This window comes from Mobula birostris, chromosome 2, assembly GCF_030028105.1.
Source record: "Mobula birostris isolate sMobBir1 chromosome 2, sMobBir1.hap1, whole genome shotgun sequence".
NCBI classification, from domain to species: domain Eukaryota; kingdom Metazoa; phylum Chordata; class Chondrichthyes; order Myliobatiformes; family Myliobatidae; genus Mobula; species Mobula birostris.
This window is the reverse complement of record NC_092371.1, coordinates 210,578,220-210,599,393: the sequence shown is the minus strand read 5'-3', so window position 1 is coordinate 210,599,393 and position 21,174 is coordinate 210,578,220. Positions and strand designations below refer to the sequence as shown.

Genomic DNA, 21,174 nt, shown 5'->3' with positions numbered 1-21,174 from the left:
ATATTAACGTGGATGGATCCAATCATGCCCTACCAGTCTTGGTGGGCAGCCTTGGAGAGGATCTATCTGAAAGAGCCCATCTCTACTGAGTCAAATATCCTGGTGAGATCATAAATAAAATGCAGAGGGCTTTCTTTTGTTTTCTGCTCTTCTCCTGGAGTTGGTAGAGAGAGAAAATTATCTTCGCAGTTGACCTTCCACTACAGAAGCTACTGACACCAGGCAGCTGCATTCAGCCAACTTCCGTAGGTTGACTAAGACTCGGGCAAAGACTTTGCCCACAAAATTCAGGGGAGATGCCCCTTTAGTTGTTACAGTCACTTCTCATGTTTGGTTTTTGTAGAAGGTAATCTTTGCATCCCTCATACCTGTGGTACAGTTCCTTTCTGCTGGCACAGAGAAAACTTTATACAGCAAATGCAGTAGGGTAGTCATGCAGTGCTTGATCAGGTCGGGGGGAGGGGGGGACCCATCATTGCCTGGTACCTTCCCTGAGGGCCAAGCTGCCAATGACCTTGCTGAATTCTAGGGTTGGTTTTGCATCCAGTTCTTCATTTGTCAGCAGGCACTCAATGATATTCAAGGCTGAGGTGGGTCACATTGTTCACACTGGAGTAGAGGTCAGAGTAATGTTCCACCCATCTCTCCATCTGCTTGCCTGTGTGATTACTTCACCAGTGATAGATTTGGGGGGAACCATTTTGCTCTGGCAGGGGCTGAGGACTTTCTTGATGCTATCATATACACTCAATATTGCCTGTCAGTGCTGCAGTCTGGATGGCTTCACTGAGCTACAATGCCTAGCAGTCTGTTGAACTTTACCTCTAGCAGCTCTGAGGACCCATAAGTTCCTCTCAATTGGCGAATGTTTATATTCAGCTAGGCTAGTTTGATTTCAAAGATTGGGGGTTGTCATCTTGTTGGATTTGAACCAACCAGTCATTTGTTTGAGGTCTTCTTCACAAAGATAGCTGAGGATGGTATTCTGCAGAAGTTCCATTTCTCTGTGATAGTTCCTAGTTCCTGACACTCAGTTCTTTCTTGAACGACTTAGAAAACTGCTCGAAGTCTGGGTGAGACATTTTACTGACATGAATGCAAGGATTCCCTTCTTGTTTTGTGCAATGGAATTTCTTTTACTGCAGTCTGATCGAACAACACACCAGTGGTCCATGTTGCTGCCTGTGCTATGAAAGGAGCGTGTGAAAAACACACTTCCACGGAAGGAGCGCCTAATCAAGACTAAGACCAGTTGATGCCAGTGGCTGGAGCATGAGTCAGTGGGAACATACAAGAGAAACAGGACTTTTGGTGGTATTGAGGTGAAAAGAAACAAGTCTCTCAAATCCACTGCTGCCCGGTTCCACTGTCTTCAACAATGTGTTCCTGACTGCAAAGCCTACTCCGTGCTCACAGGGCTCAACAGAGCCCTTCCTTTGCAAGTAAAAGGCGTAGTCTTTCTCCTTTAGTGTGGCTGAGTGACCTCGATGCATCTCCTGGAGGATAGCTATGTCCAAGTGAAGTCTCGAGCTCCTCGTATATTACAGCAGTCTTCCTAACATCACTGATGTCTTGGAGATTATCAGAGACACCAGTCATCATTGTCTGAACATTCCAAAACCTCAGAAAATTAAAGTCTCAAACATGTTTTACAATAGTTGTTTACAATATATATTAATGACTTGGATGAGGGAATTAAATGCAGCATCTCCAAGTTTGCGGATGACACGAAGCTGAGTGGCAGTGTTAGCTGTGAGGAGGATGCTAAGAGGATGCAGGGTGACTTGGATAGGTTGGGTGAGTGGGCAAATTCATGGCAGATGCAATTTAATGTGGATAAATGTGAAGTTATCCACTTTGGTGGCAAAAATAGGAAAACAGATTATTATCTGAATGGTGGCCGATTAGGAAAAGGGGAGGTGCAACGAGACCTGGGTGTCATTATACACCAGTCATTGAAAGTGGGCATGCAGGTACAGCAGGCGGTGAAAAAGGCAAATGGTATGCTGGCATTTATAGCGAGAGGATTCGAGTACAGGAGCAGGGAGGTACTACTGCAGTTGTACAAGGCCTTGGTGAGACCACACCTGGAGTATTGTGTGCAGTTTTCGTCCCCTAATCTGAGGAAAGACATCCTTGCCATAGAGGAAGTACAGAGAAGGTTCAACAGATTGATTCCTGGGATGGCAGGACTTTCATATGAAGAAAGACTGGATGAACTGGGCTTGTACTCGTTGGAATTTAGAAGATTGAGGGGGGATCTGATTGAAACGTATAAGATCCTAAAGGGATTGGACAGGCTAGATGCAGGAAGATTGTTCCCGATGTTGGGAAAGTCCAGAACGAGGGGTCACAGTTTGAGGATAGAGGGGAAGCCTTTTAGGACCGAGATTAGGAAAAACTTCTTCACACAGAGAGTGGTGAATCTGTGGAATTCTCTGCCACAGGAAACAGTTGAGGCCAGTTCATTGGCTATATTTAAGAGGGAGTTAGATATGGCCCTTGTGGCTACGGGGGTCAGGGGGTATGGAGGGATGGCTGGGGCGGGGTTCTGAGTTGGATGATCAGCCATGATCATAATAAATGGCGGTGCAGGCTCGAAGGGCCGAATGGCCTACTCCTGCATCTATTTTCTATGTTTCTCTGTTTCTATGTTTTATGTAAAAACTAGCAAGGTTCATTATAGGCCCCCAGCAGACCAAAGCAGGATCATTTACAACAATTACATAACAGAAAAATTAGACCTGTCTTCATGGAAGGCAATTTCTGAGGACAAGGAAGAAACAAATGTTAATTAGTAGGCTTGAAGGCTGATAAGCCCCCAAGGGCACAATAACCAGTATTGAAAAATGAACCATATGGAATAGTGCTGCTCTGATCTTTCAAATTGAAAAGATTCTCAATGTTCCTGTAAATGTAAGGGGTCAAATATAACACTATTTAAGACACAAAGCCAGAAAACAGGGGATCATTGTCTGTTGGCCCAATGTTAAGAGTACAGCAAATATTAGTATCAATGAAGGAACACTCACAACACATTGGAGGAACTCAGAAGGTCAGGCAGCATCCGTGGAAACAATGAGTCGATGTTTCGGGCTGGAACCCTTCGCTGGGGCTGAAGAGGAAAGGGGCAGAGGCCCTATAAAAAAGGTGGGGGAGGGTGGGAAGGAGAAGGCTGGTAGGTCCAGTTGAAAAACCAGTAATTTGAAAGACAAAGGGGTGGGGGAGGGGAAGCAGGGAGGTGTTAGGCAGGAAAGGTGAAGAAGGAATAGGGGAAAACACAATGGGTAGTAGAAGGAGGCGGAACCATGAGGGAGGTGGTAGGCAGCTGGGGGAGGGGGCAGAGTGAAATAGGGATAGAGGAAGGGAGGGGGAGGGAATTACCAGAAGTTGGAGAATTCTATGTTCAAACCAAGGGGCTGGAGACCACCTAGACGGTATATGAGGTGTTGCTCCTCCAACCTGAGTTTAGCCTCATCATGGCAGTAGAGGAGGCCACGTATGGACACATCTGGATGGGAATGGGAAGCAGAGTTGAACTGGGTGGCTACAGGGAGATCCTGTCTGTTGTGGTGGACGGAGCAGAGATGCTCGACGAAGCGGTCCCCCAATCTGCGTCGGGTTTCACCGATGTAGAGGAAGCCGCACCAGGAGCACCGGATGCAATAGATGACCCCAAAAGACTCACGTGAAGTGTTGCCTCACCTGGAAGGACTGTTTGGGGCCCTGAATGGTGACAATAGAGGTGGTGTAGGGACAGGTGTAACACTTACACTTACAGGGATAAGTGCTGGGTGGGAGAACTGTGGGGAAGGATGTGTGGATAAGGGAGTCGCAGAGGGACCGATCCCTGCGGAAAGCGGAAAGGGGTGGAGGGAGAAAGATGTGCTTAGTGGTGAGGTCCTGTTGAAGGTGGCGGAAGTTGCAGAGGATAATGGATCTGGAGGCTGGTGGAGTGTTAGGTGAAGACAAGAGGAACTCTGTCCCTGTTGTGGTGGCGGGAGGATGGGGTGAGGGCCGAAGTGCGGGAAATGGAGGAGATGCGGGTGAGGGCATCATTTATAACGGTAGAAGGGAAAACACAATCCTTAAAGAAAGAGGATATTTGACATGTCCTGGAACAAAAAGCCTCATCCTGGGAGCAGATGCGGCGGAGACGGAGGTACTGGGAATAGGGAATGGCATTTTTGCATGTGGCGGGGTGGGAAGAGGTATAGTCCAGGCAGTTATGAGAGTCAGTGGGCTTGTAGAAGATGTCAGTGAACAGTCTGTCTCCAGAGATGGAGACCGAGAGATCCAGAAAGGGGAGAGAAGTGTCTGAGATAGACCAAGTGAATTTGAGGGCTGGGTGGAAGTTTGAAGTAAAGTCGATGAAATTGACGAGCTCAGCATGGGTGCAGGAAGCAGCACCAATGTAGTCGTCAATATACCGAAGGAAAAGTTGGGGAGCAGTACCAGGATAGGTTTGAAGCACAGACTGTTCCACATAAACAACGAAGAGGCAGGCGTAGCTGGGGCCCATGCAAGTTCTCATAGCTACACCCTTAGTCTGAAGGAAGTGGGGAGAGCCAAAGAGAAGCTATTAAGTGTGAGAACCAGTTCCGCCAACCGGAGGAGGGTAGTGGTGGTGGGGAACTGGTGAGGTCTATTATCCAGGAAGTAGCGGAGAGCTTTGAGGCCTTCTTGATGAGGAATGGAGGTGTATAAGGATTGGACATCCATAGTAAAAATGAAGCGGTTAGGACCGGGGAACTGGAAGTTATTGAAGAGGTGGACGGCATGGGATCTATCCCGGATGTAGGTGGGGAGGGACTGAATTATGGGTGACAAAATGGAGTCCAGGTAGGCAGATACAAGTTCGGTGGGACAGGAGCAGGCAGAAACTATGGGTCTACCAGACAGTCAGGCTTGTGTATCTTGGGGAGGAGGTAAAACCAAGCGGTACGGGGTGTGGGAATAATGAGTTTAGCGGCTGAGGATGGAAGGTCTCCGGAGTTGATAAGGGCAGTGATGGTGCGGGAGACAATGGTTTGATGTTTTTTGGAGGGGTCCTGTTCCAGGGGTAAGTAAGAGGAGGTGTCAGAGAGCTGCCGTTGGGCCTCAGTGAGGTAGAGGTCCATCTGCCAGACTACTACGGCTCCACCTTTGTCAGCAGGTTTGATGGAGAGGTTGGGATTAGTGCGGAGAGAGTGAAGGGTAGTGCGTTCAGAGGGAGTGAGGTTGGAACAGGAGAGAGGAGTGGTGAAGTTGAGACGGTTGATGTCTCGGCAACAGTTGGAGATGAAGAGGGGGAGGGGAATCCTTACCAAAGAAGTAGGCTCGGAGACGTAGGCGACGGAAGAAGAGTTCAGCGTCATGGCGGGCACGGAACTCACTGAGGTGTGGAAGGAGGGGGACAAAAGTGAGGCCCTTGCTAAGGACAGAACGTTCTGCCTGAGAGAGGGGAAGGTCAGAGGGGATGGTGAAGACACGGCAAGGGTTGTGGCTGGGGTCGGAGGAGGGTGAAGAGTGGGAGGTTTCAATGAAGGATATTATAGAGCAGAGTCAACATTAATTTATCTAAGGAAAACATGGATCCAGTATACGAGATGAAAAAAAGGGTAACTCAAATACATCGTGTAAAGGATTTTGCCAAATTTTGGTCAATAGATATTTAATATTCAACTCCACAAACTACTCATTGTGGAAAAACAAAGTGGAAATGAACAGATCCTCATCAGTTTGGCAGATGGGATGCGCCAATAGAACAGGCCCATCTGAGATGATGCCACAATTCCAGTTAAGAGTGGCGCATCCTCAAATTGTCAACTATATCATTGCCAGGCAACATACACAAAATGCTAGAGGAACTCAGTAGGCCAGGCACTATCAATGGAAAAAGAGTACAGTCGATGTTTCAGGCCAAGACCCTTCATCGGGATGGGGAAAAAAGACGAGTCAGAGTTTGAAAGTGAGGAGAGGGGAGAAAGAACCACAAGATGATAGGTGAAACTGCGGGTAGGAGTTAAGTAAAGAATTGGGAAGTTGATTGGTGAAAGAGATATAGGGCTGGAGAAGGGGAATCTGATAGGAGAGGACAGAGGGCAGTGGAAGAAAACAAGGGGGAGGAGCACCAGAGGGAGGTGATAAGGTGAGAGGGGGAAAACAGTGAATATGGGGCATTACTGGAAGTTCAAGAAATCAAACCAGGTAGACCTATTGTTTCACCCACGATCCACAAACCTGCCTGCCAAGATAGACTTACTGTTTCTTCTTGCTCCTACCCCACTGAACTTATATCTGCATACTCCAACTCAGTTTTGTCACCCTAGTCTAGTCCCTGCCTACCGACGTTCCTGACAATTCACATGATCTTGATCTTTTCAAGTTTCAAGTTCTCTGGTGCCCATCATCTTATCTTCCCTTTGGATGTCCAGTCCCTATACACCTCTATCTCCCACCAGGAAGGCCTCAAAGCTCTCCATTTCTTTCTGGACACCACTCAGTTTCCCTCCACCACCACTCCCCTCCCTCGTAATAATTTGTCCTTCAGCTCCTCTCACTTCCTTCAAACAAAAGGTGTAGCCATGGGCACCTGCATGGTCCCAGTTATGCCTGCCTACTTGTTGGCTACATGGAATAGTCTAGGCTCCAAGCCTGCAGTGGATCCTACGCTACAGCAACGACTGCATTGGTGCTGCTCCCCGCAGACATGTGGAGTTCATTGACTTTGTCAATTTTGCCTCCAACTTCCATCCAGGCCTCAAATTTACCTGGTCCATTTCTTACACCTTTCTCCATCTCTCTGTCTATCTCTAGAGACAGCTTACCTACTGATGACTATTATAAACCCACTGATTCTCACAGCTAACCATACTATACATCTTCCCATCGTTACTTGTAAAAAAAAAACACACCATCCCCTTCTCTCAATTCCTCCATCTGCTCTCAGGATGATTTACTTCATTCATGAAATAAGGAGGTGTTTTCCTTCTCCAAAGAAAGGAGCTTTCTTTCCTCCACCATTAATGCTGCCCGCAACCACACCGCTTCCATTTCACGCACGTCTGCCTTCACTCCATCCTCAAGCCAGCGCACCAGGGATAGGGTTTCTCTTGTCCTCACCTCGCACACTACTAGTGTATGTCCAGCATGTAACTCTCCGTAACTTCTACCACATCCAAAGGGATCCTACCACCAAGCACATCCCCCACTTTCTGCTTTCCTCAGGGATCACTCCCTTGTCTGTTCATCCCTCCCTACTGATCTCCCACCTGGCATTTATCCTTCAAGCGGAACAAGTGCTACACCTGCCCCTGCACCTCCTCCCTCACTACCATTCAGGGCCCCAAACAGTACTTCCAGGTGAGGTGACACTTCACCTGTGAGTCTGTTGGGGGCATCTACTATATCTGCTGCTCACAGTGTAGCATCCTGTGTATCACTGAGGCCTATCACAGATTGGGAGACTGCTTCGCCGAGCACCTACGCTCCATCTGCCAGAAGTGGGATCTCCCAGTGGCTACACATTTTAATTCCACTCCCCATTCCGACATGCCAGTGCATGGCCTCCTCTGCTGTTGCGATGAGGCCACACTCAGGTAGCCTCCAGCCTGATGGCATGAACATCAATTTCTCGAACTTCCGGTAAACCACTCCCCCCCCCTCCCCGACACTTCACCATTCCCATTTCCCTCTCTCACCTTATGTCCTCCTTCTGGTGTTCCCTCACCTTTTCTCTTCCATGACCTTCTATTCTCTCCTATCAGATTCCCCTTCTTCAGCCCTGTATCTATTTCATCAATCAACTTCCCCCTCACCCCCTCCCAGTTTCATCTATCACCTTGTGGTTTTTTTCTGCCCTCCTTCCACTTTCTTGCTCTGACACATCTTCCCCCACCCCAAATCCTGAAGAAGGGTCTCTGCCCAAAAATGTCGACAATACTTCTTAGATGCTGGCCTGCTGGGTTCCTCCAGCATTTTGTATGTGTTGTTTAGATTTCCAGCATCTGCAGATTTTCTCGTTTGTGAATAGCATTGCCAAAAAGAGCAAGATAAACACCAACTGAAAGAACTTAACATTCCTTACCCCTTCCTATCTACAGAGCAGTTCTGTCAAGGGAAATGGGAGATGCATGCTGATGCCATTATGAGAAAGATCACAGTCCAGTATGCTCATAATGGCATCAGCATGCATCTTTATTCTACTGAACATATTCACAATGCTCAATGGGCAAGAGTTAGAACAGATTAAATAGCTAAAATGTCAGAGGCATCTTCCATCACAAACTACAGTTTTATTTTGTTACCAGTTACCTGCTAGAAAATCAATATCTAAAGAACTCATCAGCAAAATTATGGTCAAATTACATACAGAAATACACACACTCAAAGTATAAACCACAGACAGCACAAAGTCCATAAAATTCTGCAATACTGCCAAGCCCAGTCATGAATGAGTCTTTAGAGAGAGAGTCTGTGTCAAATTTAAGAGACAACAGAACGGACAGCTGAAAACACACCCAAGGAATTGTAGATCATTAATAGGAAGGTGGTTTATGGCAGCCGCACTGGACTTCAAAGCAGATGGTCCTGAGTTTGAAACCGGATGTCCCTGGACAGCAGCGGTATCTGTGCAGAAGAAAGGCCTGGCAACCTACTTCTGTATGTTGATACGAAAACCTACACTATCCATAGCGTTGCCATAAGTCAGTGACGACTCAACAGCACTCAGCAACAACATTCCAATTAACATTTTGGCCCACTATTTTCCCTTCACTGCCATCAAGTTCAGCGATTGATCCTGGCCCAAGGAAGACAAAAGGGAATGCAGCAGGCAGATAATGTTGCAGGCAACTTATTTCAACCACAGCACAGGATTTTGTGCAAGCAAACACACCACTCAAAAGTAGCAAAGAAATCTGGGGGAAATCAAAATACTCACATGTTAGGGAGTATTCTGGAGTTATCTGAATATTGCTGATATTAATTCAATCAATATTCAAGCTTCAGTGTTAATTGTAAATAAGTTTGAAGAACTTTGCAATTAAGTTTTGAGTTTTTTTTTCTAAATTGCAAGCAGCAAATTCAAATTAAAAGCACAACCTGCTCCACAGACTAAAACTACATATGCAAAAGCCAAACCAATGGGTTTGCGCTCCTGGCAACACAGCAAAGTTATTTGCACCATTGTGACTTGAGTGCCAGCTGGCAGACCAGACGGATGTTGTCACTTAGCATATCAAACAGGTAATCAATAATTTGTGTACTTACCATATTTGTGTACTCAGGCAGCCCTGATATTAATTTTGGGTGGCTGGTTCCGTCATCAAAATATTTTAGAATATGTGCTAATTAGTTTCTTTTGAAGGAGTTTAGACGCTCAGTGCATAAAGGTCTAGGAATAAACCTATGCTCAGCAACAGCAATGAGTGCAAAGGGCCAAACTGTTTACTGTTACTTCAGTCAAAAGTGACATTCAACTGCCCCATCTGTTCTATCCGGAAACTATCATTAGCACATCTGATGCCATCAGCATAATAATATTATTACACAAATGAATGAACCTGTCAAGTATTGAAGATGTGCTCCAGAGCCAACCACCTCTGGCTAAACATGATCATTGATAGTACAATGATCATGTTGAGATATCCCATAGCTGAGGCAGCTTCCATGGTAAGATTCTGCTGCATCATCCATCACAAAAGTAGTCAACAAATCGCAAACACATTGAAGCCAAGACGTACAGTTTGCACAATTCTTCAAAGGCCATTTGGATTACAAATGCAAAGTCTTTCCACCACCTTCAAGAAAAACTGGGAAACAAAGAAATATTCTCCTGGAACTGTCCAGAGAGAGCGTTTTCAAAATACAAACAACATCAATGGTCTTAGAAACCAACAGCACCGATAAAGGCCCTCTGGCCCATGTAGTCTGTGTTGAAGCATTTAAATTGCCTAGTCGCATCGACCTGCACCTGGATCAGACCTCCATATCACTCCCATCCACGTACTTATCCAAACTTCTGAAATGTTGAAATTGAAATCGTATCCACCAATTGAACTGGCAGCTCGTTCTATATTCTCACCAATCTGAGTAACGCTCCCCCTCATGTTCCCCTTAAAACATTTCAGCTTTCACCCTCAATCCATTACCTCCAGCTGTACTCTCACCCAACATCAGTAGAAACACTGCTTGCATTTACCCCATCTATACCCTTCATTGATAAAGTTCTAAGCTATTCAATCTTTCTTTATAACTCAGGTCCTCTATTCCTGGCAAAAATCTTGCGACTTTTCTGTACTCCGAATCCTATTTTCATCTTTCTTGTAGGTAGGTGTCCAAAACTGCTCAACACAAATTTGGCCTCACCAACATCTTATACAACTTCAATGTAACATCCCATCCCTTGTACTTAATAGATGGATTTCATATGCCAAAAGATATCTTTACAACCATATTCACCTGTAGCACCACTTTTAATGAAATGTGGACCTGCATTCCCAGATCCCTTTGTTCGACAGCACTCTTCAGTGCCCTGCTGCTCACTGTTTAAGACCCACCCCAGTTGGTCCTCCCAAAGTGCAACATCTTACTTGTCTGCATTAAATTCCATATTTCAGCCCATTTTTCCAGTTGATCCAAATCCCTCTGCAAACCATGACAGCCTTCCACACTGTCCACTACACCCTCAATCTTGGCATCACACATAAATTTGCTGATCCAGTTAACCACACTACCGAAATCATTGACATAGATGACAAACAACAACGGACCCAGCACCGATTCCTGTGCCACACCACTAGTCAAAGGCCTCCAGTCAGAGAGGCAACCACCTACTACCATTCTCTGGCTTCTCCAACAAAGCCAATGTCTAATTCAATTTACTACCTTATCTTGAATGCCAAGTGACTGAACCTTCTTAACCAACCTCCCATGTAGGACCTTGTCAAAAGCCTTACTAAAGTCCGTGGAGACAACTGCATTGCCTTCAATTTTCCTGGCCACTTCTAAAAATGCTATAAGACTAGTTAAACAGGACCAACCACGTATGAAGCCATACTGACTATCCCTGATCAGTCCTTGTCCAAATACTCATATCCCTTAGAATACCTTCCAGTAGCTTTCCCAGTGCTCATGTCAGGATCATTGGCCTATAATTTCCTGGCTTATTCTTAGAGCCTTTCTCAAACAGCAGAACAACATTAGCTATCCTCCAGTACCTCACCTGCTGCTAAGATTGTTCTAAATATTTTTGCTTGGCCCCCAGCAATTTCTGCACTTCCTTCCCACAGGGTCTGAAAGAACAGCTTGTCAGGCCCTGGAGATTTGTCCACTTGATTTTGCCTCAAAACAGCAAACACCTCCTCCTCTAATCTGTATAGGGTCCACAACCTCACTACTCTTTTGGCTTCATGCATAAATTACCATTCTGATCTTCCTGAGGATCAATTTTGTCCCTTGCAAATCTTTTGCTCTGAACTGTAGAAGCCTTTCACAATCTCCGTCACCTTGTCTGCTAGTTACATGAGCAACCTCATACCTTCTCTTAGCTCTTCTGATTTCTTTCTTAAGTGTTCTCTTGCATTTCTTATACGCCATAAGCACCTCATTTGTTCTTACCTACACCTGCTATGCAACTTCTTTTTCTTAATCAGGGCCTCAATAATCTTTGGAAAACTAAGATTCCCTCAACCAGATATCCTTGCCTTTTATTTGCCAGGCACATACAAACTTCATACTCTCAATATCAACTTTGTAGGCCTCCTACTCACCAATCACATCTTCACCAGAAAACAGGCTATCCCAATCCACACCTAAGACGACCAGATCTATCCTTTTCCACAATTACCTTAATACCATTAGTTTCATGATCACTAGATGCAAAGTGCTCCCCTACACAAACTTCGGTCACTTGCCGTGTCTCATTCACTAACAGATCAAATATTACACTCTCTCTTGTTGGAACTTCTATGTACCGATTAACGAGGCTTTCCTGAACATATTTGACAAACTCTATCCCATCTCCTCCTTTTACAGTATGGAAGTCACAGTCAACATGTGGAAAATTAAAATCACCTGTCACAACCCTGTTTCTTGCAAGTCTGCGATCTCTACAGATTTGTTCCTATAAATCCCTGGACTGTTGAGTGGTCTATAATATAGGCCCATTAATGTGGTCATACCTTTCTTATCCCAGGTCCACCCATAAAATCTCACTAGAAGAGTTCTCCAGTCTGTCCTGACTGACTATTGCTTTTAATCCATCCCCCACTATCATGTCTAAAATCATGGAACCCCAGAACATTGAACTGCCAGTCCTGCCTCTCCTACAACCAAGTCTCACTAATGGCTACAAAATCAGAATTCCATGCCCTGAGCCCAACTGCCTTTCCTATAATACTTCTTGCATTGAAATACAAGCAACTCAGAATAGTCCAACCATGCTCAACCTTTTGTTTTCTGACTTTATCTGATGTCTTAGCAACATCTGTCTCCATAACCACTCCACTATCTGTTCTGGCACTCTGGTAACTCACAATCCACCGCCCCCCTCCCCCCCCCACATGCTGTACTAGGAAACCTTCCTACTACAAACCTTCCCACTAGGGTATTCACTGCCCCCCTCTCCAGTTTAGGCACAAATGTGTTTCTTCTGTACAGATCCCACCTTCCCTGGTTGACAGCCCAACGATCTGAAGCTCATCCGTCTACACCAACTCCTTAGCAACCTGTTAAACTACATGATCTTCCTATTTTTGGCTTTACTAGCACATGACACAAGTAGCAATCCTGCCATCATAAATCTGGAGATCCTATCCTTTAAGTTAACACCTAACTCCCCGAACTCTGCAGAACCCTGTCCCTCTTCCTACATATGTTACTGTTACCTATATGGATCACGACCTCTGGCTGCTCATCCTCCCATTAAGAATTGATTCTGGACTTGAGGAAGGCAATATCAGGAGAACATGTGCCAGTCCCCATGGAGGGGTCAGTGGTGGAATGGGTGAACAGCATCAAATTCTTTGGTGTCAACAACAAAGGACATGCCCTCCACCCTATGCATTGATGCAATCACAAAGGAGGTATGCCAGCAGCCTACTTCATTAGGAGTTTGAACAGATTAGTCATGTCACGAAGACTAGCAAATTTCTAATGTACAGTGGATAATATTCTGACTGGCTGCCATCATAGCCTGGCAAGGAGACTCCAATGCAATCGCAAGACGGTGCATAGTGTTATAGATTCAGCCAACTCTATCATGGGCACAACCTCCCCTACCAGAGTACATATTACAAAGGTGATGCTTCAAGGCGGCCGCATTCATCATTAAGATCCTCAACATCCAGAACATGCCTTGTTACTGTCAGAGGAGATGCACAAGTATGTAGAGCCACACTCAATTCAGAAATAGCTTCTTCTGCTCCAGATTTCTGAACAGTCTGTAAAAATATTTTTTCCTGCATATTTTGTAACTCATGGCAATTCTGTCTTTTACAGTTACTGTAAAACAATGAATTTTGCGTCAGATGGTAATAAGTTTGACAGATCACACAGAGCTATCAACCCACCCTACACATTTACTTCCACCATTATACCAATGCATTGATTTGAGCACATTTCTCATGTACAGGAAACATCTCAAGATGCAGTTCCCAGTCATGCAATATTTCCAACTGGAAAGTGAGGAAGCTGCAGGAACACTGAAACTACCACAAGTTATTTCCAAGTCAAACGTAACATTGATTTGAATACAAAAGGTCCTTCACCACCAACTATAGCATTCAAGGCATCTCTACTCTGCACTCTCAGTTAAGTGGGAATTCAATGTTGCCCAAATTATGCACATATGAAGTCCAACAAATTGACAACTAAACCCAGATGACCTCTGAATCTAGCAACAATATTCCTCAATTTACCATTTGGATTTAGAAAACTCTAGTACACGAGTGCATCAAATTTGCAGAGTCAGCAGTAACTGATAAAATAACTTCAATGATATTACATTAGTTACGATGGATTGTAAACCAACTACATAATGAACGTGGATTAATAAAATCTCATTACAACCATTTCATTTGTTTTTATCTTTTCCCAAGGAAATAGTCTCATGTTCTTCTGGATGCACCTTACCTAGTTCAAATCTTAAAACGTGAATAAAGTGCACCAAGGCTCCAAGAACTGCAGCAAGAATTTCAGGAGATTTTGAAATCTTGCATCAACATTCTGTTTGGTAGAGTAAAATCAACTTCTGGACTTTGTGGCAAAAAAATAGTCCAAATTCAATTAAGGTTGCACACATCTACGCTTGACTGCCATGTTCAAATATAAAAAGACCTTCCTCAACTCTAGTCTAAAGCTGCGGATGTTGCCAACAAATTTCAAAGTTAGTGGAAATTAGTAAATTTAGAAAAGCTGATGCAAAATTAAGTTAAGTGATTGATTTCACCAAATGATGTCACAAAAAATAGCCCTCCAGCTCATAAGCATTGAAATACGTTACATGTGTGAACATGAACAATATTCCTGAAGAATTCACTTGTCCCTGGTATGTGCTCATGCAATGCCGAAGCATCATTAAAACAAATTATTTGCTTTAAGAACACTTCTCTAGTAACCAAATTTTCCAAATAATTTCCTGGCAGAGAAAAAACATCACTAATGTAGTGATATACTGCTACATCTACATATCTTGTGCATACAAAATCAAGGGCAAAGTATGTACTATTTGTATTTTATGGTCAGAATCTACACAAATATTTTATCAAGAGCCAAAGAACAGGCTTAATAGAAATTATCTGACATACTTTGGAAGATAATGATTGTTGGAATAGCCTAGGTAAAATTGAACATTTTTTCCAATCACTGCAAATGATTGATGTCAAGATCAAAAGGATACTTCTATGCCAGTGCCACTGTATGTGGACTGCTGCTTGGAGTTAGAAAGTTGTCTGAATTTATGAAGCAAGCACAATGTCACATTGGCACTGATGCTGGTTAAGTATCTTAAATATTTGCCCAGCTACAATACTTTAATGAATGAACGGTAAACACATATTGGCTCTACACTATACTTCAGTTATGCAGCAACTAAATTTATTTTCCCCAAAGGTAAAAAGCATTGAAAGTGGTAGTCACAACTTTTGGCTCACCATATCCATTTCAACCATCAAAACAATGTCATTTATCATCATCTGGTTCATATTTTAGTTTGCTAAGGTGATTCAAGTAATTGCCCAGATGCTTCTTAACTGTTGATAACAGTCTCCATTTTCTCAAGCAGTACATTCCAGATTCCAAACAGCCTTTGCATAACATAAACACTCCAATAAATCCCCTTGCTCAGGTTAAATCCATGCCCTATCACCCTAGACATCTGCGCCATGAGAGAAGTTTCCTCCTAGCCACCAAGACCTTTAGGCCCTACTGATCATTGTCGATACTTATTCCTATTCGGCCCACCTTCCCCCCTCCCACCACCCTGTACTATCAGGATGACTCCCACTGCCTTGCTCAACAGCCAATCAAGTCAATCGCCCTCATCATATCACTAGTTTTTCTGACAACCGTAAACTAATACTTCCAAAAAGAACTGCAAGGATTGTCAAAGGTTGCCAATGAGATGCATTCCAAAAAACAATTAGGCACCCATTGACATGGGAATCTCCAAGAGGAAAAGCAATTTATGAACATGATGACAATGCTCTCCAAGGCAACATTTAAATCAAATGCCAAAAGGATTAATTTTATCCTAGATATCTCTAGGGTACATTGGATTCAATTGCAGCACGTCTACCTTCAAGCTTGAGGGAAGAGCTCTAAATTATTTTCTAATTGTGTTTCAGAGATCAGGCTAAGATACAACAGCATTTACCTGAAGTCTATATTTTGAGGGGGAAAATGAGAGGCCATCCATCCGATTTCAACTCAAATTATTAAAGCTTCCAATTAAATCTATACCATTATACTATTTAATAAATCAGGCTGCATGCATTTGAACTTTAACATACCATATTCACCATCATTGAGGGGGCACACCAGCAATTCTACTTCGTATGAGCTTAATTTTCAGTCTATCAGACGACTCTTGAATTTCTACAGATGTACAGTGGAGAGCATTTTGACTGGTTGCATCATTGCCTGGTATTGGAAGCTCCAGTACACAGGATCACAAGGCTACACTGCCTTTACTAAGTCAGCTTCATCATGAACACAACCTTCTCTACAGTTAAAGAGATCTTCAAGAGATTTTGCCTGAACATGCCATCTTCTCACTCTACCATTGAGGTGATGGAGAAGCCTGAAGATCCACACACAATTCAGAAACACCTTCTCTTCTGTCATCAGATATTTGAACAGTTCATTAACATTACCCAATTACAATAAATTGTGCAAAGCAGGAGTAATTTTATGTCTTTACACTGCCTTGTTGCCACAAAACCACAAATTTCACATCATAAATAATAAACACAATTCTAACATCCTCTGGCAGTCGGGATACCAAATTAGGTTGTCAAACAAAAACTCTCAAGCATCCAAAGAACTCTAGCACAAGATGAGCATCACTTTCCTTAACCTGTCAATTGTCATCCAATCAATTCAATAATTGGCAACAAAGCCAGTCATCTTTATGTATACGACACAGTACTCCAGATGTCTGAGTCTTGAAAATTACAGCCAAATCTGCAAGTTGTTTCAGAAATAATATACCATTTTTCTCAAGTGGTATGTTAACTTTGTCCACCAGTGATCCAAAATGCCTCTGCACAATTTATAACCAATTTGGACCATCTCAGACTTTCACTTAATACTCTGTAATCTTTGTGCCTATACAATTTCACAGCAGGTTTGATCCCATCCAGCTTTCATTTGTCAGTAAAAATAAATAGCTAACACACATCACCTTTGAAAAGAAATAAAATTGGGAATACAGCACTTCAGTTTGGCACCTTTTTACCAGCAAGTCATCAACCCAAAAATAAACCATTTATTCTCCTTTGCTTTTTGCCCTTTTAGCCAATCTTGAACTGAAATAATCATTATGCCATAAGCATTTTTTCCACGTTAACAGTGTGCAGCATTAAATATCTTCTACAATTCCACATACAATGAATTCACTGGTTCCCTATTTAGCCTGCATGGTGAATCTTCAAAATATTTCCTTCTTCCCATACCATATAAACTAACTCAGCATATTACAATGTTGTAACTGCCACATTATTATTGTTCTTATCCCCTCCCAACAGCAGACTAATGGATCTGAAAGTATGGATACATTTAGGGCCTCCAATCCAAAGCCATTTCAGAATATAATAAATTATGGGATGACAAAGCTTGCATCGTAAGAACCAAATAGCTTGACAAGCCACTAAAAATGTTAACACATCTTATATAATTAAATTTTCTAATGCAATAAACCTCTACTGCCACAGTTGACTATGTTAGAAGGCGAGGAAAACAGGATCAATTTTGAATCTTCAAAGCATGCCCTGTATCTGGGGTTTGGATAAATGCTTAATAAAACTTGAGCACCTTTTGCAAGGCATGATTAATCCAGTCACTGACCTTGAACTTTTCTCCACAAAGCCAAACCCCCAGTGTGAATCAGCTCCGTTCAAAGGAAAAAAATGTCATAATAAAAGTGAAACAGATCAACTTCCTCCTGCAAGATCCACAACCAAGCTTTCAGTGGAATTGAGGACTCCACCCACATCTGTGGCACTTTGTACTGTTGAAAAAGAGCAGCTCTCACTGTTCTAGCTTTTGCAGAATACTCAGGATTAAGCAGCTGAATTAGTTATGTTGGAGCTCGTGTTTTATAGCCAGATGACAGTTCCTTGTGGAGTAAAAAACTTCACGATGAAATAGTTGTCAGGAGATTGTTGAAGCAACTTGCATCATATTAAACTAACATTGTGAAATTTCCCAAAGCAAATCACTTCTGATCACCATAAGAATTTAAGTTAGAGTAGCAGAACTTTCGCTCTTATGGCTTCTGCACAGTGTATTAATTTTCTGAGGAGGTTCATCTTGTCGTAACACGAACAAACTTCTACAGATGTACTGTTAAAGGTATCCTGACTGGTTGCATCATGGTCTGGTACAAAAATTCAAACGCACAGGAATGCAAGAACTTGCAAGGTGTAGTGGACTCTGCCAAATACATCATGGGCACAGCCCTCCCCAACAACAGTAGTATCGACAGGATGTGCTGCCTCAAGAAAGCAACACTGAGCAAAGATGCACATCATCCAGGTCCTGCCACTTTTCCACAGCTATCAACAGACAGGTGGTGTAGAACTTCAGGCTTCTCTACCTCCAATTTCAAGAACAGCTACCTCCCTTCAACCAGTCAATTCTTAACCCAATGGCAAAACACCGAATCACAAGTAACATGCTAACTTCCAATTGTGTCCTTTCAAGTAAACACTACCTTTATCTGAGATGTTGCTACAAGTGTTTCATTACACCTGTGCATGGCAATAGATTCTACTTTGACCTTGCTCTTCAAGATGATGGCTAATCTAATACCAAAGACTGCTCACCTGTCTAACCCACTCAAAATGATGTCCAGATAATGACAGAAATAACATTTTGGTTAATACAATCAGAGACAACCTCTAGTCCAATGGGGGGGGGGGAGAGAAGAATTTTGAAAAATGTATTATTGTCTCATTTCAGTCTTAAATGATTACTTATTTTAAGGTTTATACCAAATTCAGACTCAGTGAGGGGAAATGCCCTTCATGCATGACTCAGTCAAGCTTTATGACAAATTTACATGTTTCAATGTGATCAACTTCCATTCTTAACTATAAAGAGGCCAACCCAACTTCATCTCAGCATACAACAGGCATGTTATAGTAACCTACCCGATGGAGAACACTAGAATTAGAATTTAAGTTGTCTGAGTATAGTGAGCCCCAGTATAAACGTATTAAAAAATCTTCACTACTGCACTCAGTCCACAATCAAAAACAGTTAACATACCATCTTCCTCCTTAATCTGCTGCTATCTGCATGTCAGCTTTGAGACTTGTGTACAAGGACATACACATCCCTTTGAACATGAATATTGTCCAATCTCAACAACATTTAAAAACAGCATGTTTTCTACTTAAGTGAAGAACCTTGTTCCCCACCCCAAGATGTTTTCTATCTGTCATGACCCTGCCCACTTAGGTTGCCCCAGCAAAATTTCAGTCAGAAACAAAGTTCACATCCCATGGGGCATTAATGTAACCCATGAGTTTAAGGGTAATAATAACAGAGCACTGTCAAAAAAAGTCCAAGGCAAAAGGGAAGCAAAATAAGGACAACCTACAAATTGCAGAAAATGAAAATTACAGGATGGGAGATGAGAAAGCACTGGGACAGATTCAAGTACGGGTATGCAATTCAAAGATACTGCAACTCCAATTATTGAAAATCCGAGGGTCAGAGAATGAAATAACAACTGGATTACTGATGGGGCCCCATTCTCAGAAATGTAATCATGCAACTAAAACTAAAGTAGCAAGGCTGCCTGAACATTGTCACGAGATTACAGTACATTTCAGGGCCTTACAGCTTGACGTGAACCAAACTGGAACCAGGATCCATGGGCTGAGTGGTGGGGAAAAAAAAAGTGCTTTTCACTTTCTCTTCAAAAAACTCAACTACATTGTTTGTTTTCCGACATAGGAAGGCCCAAAGACCTTCTATTTCATGATTACACTTAGAAACTTATATTCAAGATACTTCATAAAATTTACAGATTAACATAAAAGCATAATTTAAATTTATTAAGTACACCATTACGCTCTTACTATCAGGACACACTTAAGTGACAAGTTTTGAGTAGCTTTACTGAGCCGACAGTCATTTATGAAAAACAAAGAATCTGTCCTCACCACAAAAAAATCCAAAAACAATTTTAGTATAAACATACTTTGGAAAGCAGTTATTGTAAACATGATGCAAATATTTGAATACATACATATATACACACATACAAGAATTGTACATTATATATATAGAACAATCTGCATAAATATCAAGTTTTAAGCTCAAACGTCGAAAAGATGTGTGGTTTGTAGCAAAGATTTTTAAAATTATTTTATTAAAAATTAAACCCTTGGTTCCATTATGTACAATTACGTCTTGAAAACGCAAAACCAAAAATCACCATTAAAATACACCAAATGGCACACGCACAGAAACCACGGACATAGGGAAAAAATTAAGAGTAACACTGCGATTAATCAGTTATAAAATTTACCACTCCCCCTTATCTTGCACAGTGGCCATTACGTTACAATGAGTCGCGCTGTCTTTGGATAGCGGCTATAAAAAGGACAAGGCCTCGAATGTCCCCACCCGGTCGGCCGCCTCTATCGTGACCGGTACAATGAAAAGGTCAGGAACCGCTCCCATCCCCGTTTTCCCCAATGCTCTCACTTACCTATAGTAGAGATAAAAGTGGTGTTAAAGGCGTCATCGGAAAACCTGAAAAGCACGCAGGTCTTTCCCACGCCCGAATCCCCAATCAGCAGCAGCTTGAAGAGTAAATCGTAGGTTTTCTTCGCCATAATCTGTCGCTCCCTCGCACTGGCTGGTAATAACTGGGGCGAGGAGAGTTCTTTTTAAAAAGGAACAAAATGGCGCCTCTCTCTGCCTGTTTCTCCCTCTCTCTCGCTCTCGCTTTAATAACAACGCTCCGGCTGCCACAACTTACAAGCCATGAATGCCCATGGACCTGACCGACAAGAAACACATGCACGGGCGGCTATCCCACCAATCGTTCTGTCTTTAAACTTTCCTTTCTCTCCCGTTTAACTTCGCTAAGACATTCGGGAACCACAGAGACGATCTCATTCAACAGCGACGTCAGTGCAGCGTTCACCCACCCAGCCGGCAGCTCCCTCCTCCTCCTCCCCCGCTTCACGAAAAAACACACACCCAACCCACTCTTCCCCCCCCCCCCGGCAGCTTCAGCGCCCACAGGAAGTCCTGGCCAGCTCCCTATCGCAGCTCCAATTGGCTCCTCCGCCGGCATGACCCGACACGACCGCGCTGAAAGCTCCTCCCTGCACCCAACCGTGTCGCGATTGGCCGATCGCACCGGATCCTGTGCGATGAGTGGATTGAGGCACGTCAATCACTGGGTGGGCCCCGCCTGCTCCCCCGGCCGATTGTCCGAACTGATTATGT

At 43.3% G+C, this 21,174-nt stretch overlaps 1 protein-coding gene across 1 annotated transcript in view; it reads right to left on the bottom strand.

The window, feature by feature from the left end:
• Nucleotides 1-20,897, bottom strand: part of rab10 (RAB10, member RAS oncogene family) — a 65,766-nt gene extending 44,869 nt beyond the window's left edge. The window contains exon 1 of the mRNA XM_072251399.1: nucleotides 20,426-20,897. Coding sequence (XP_072107500.1) covers nucleotides 20,426-20,552 — 127 coding nt within the window. The 5' untranslated portion in view covers nucleotides 20,553-20,897. The remainder of the gene's footprint in view (nucleotides 1-20,425) is intronic.
• Between the last annotated feature and the right edge of the window lie 277 nt (nucleotides 20,898-21,174).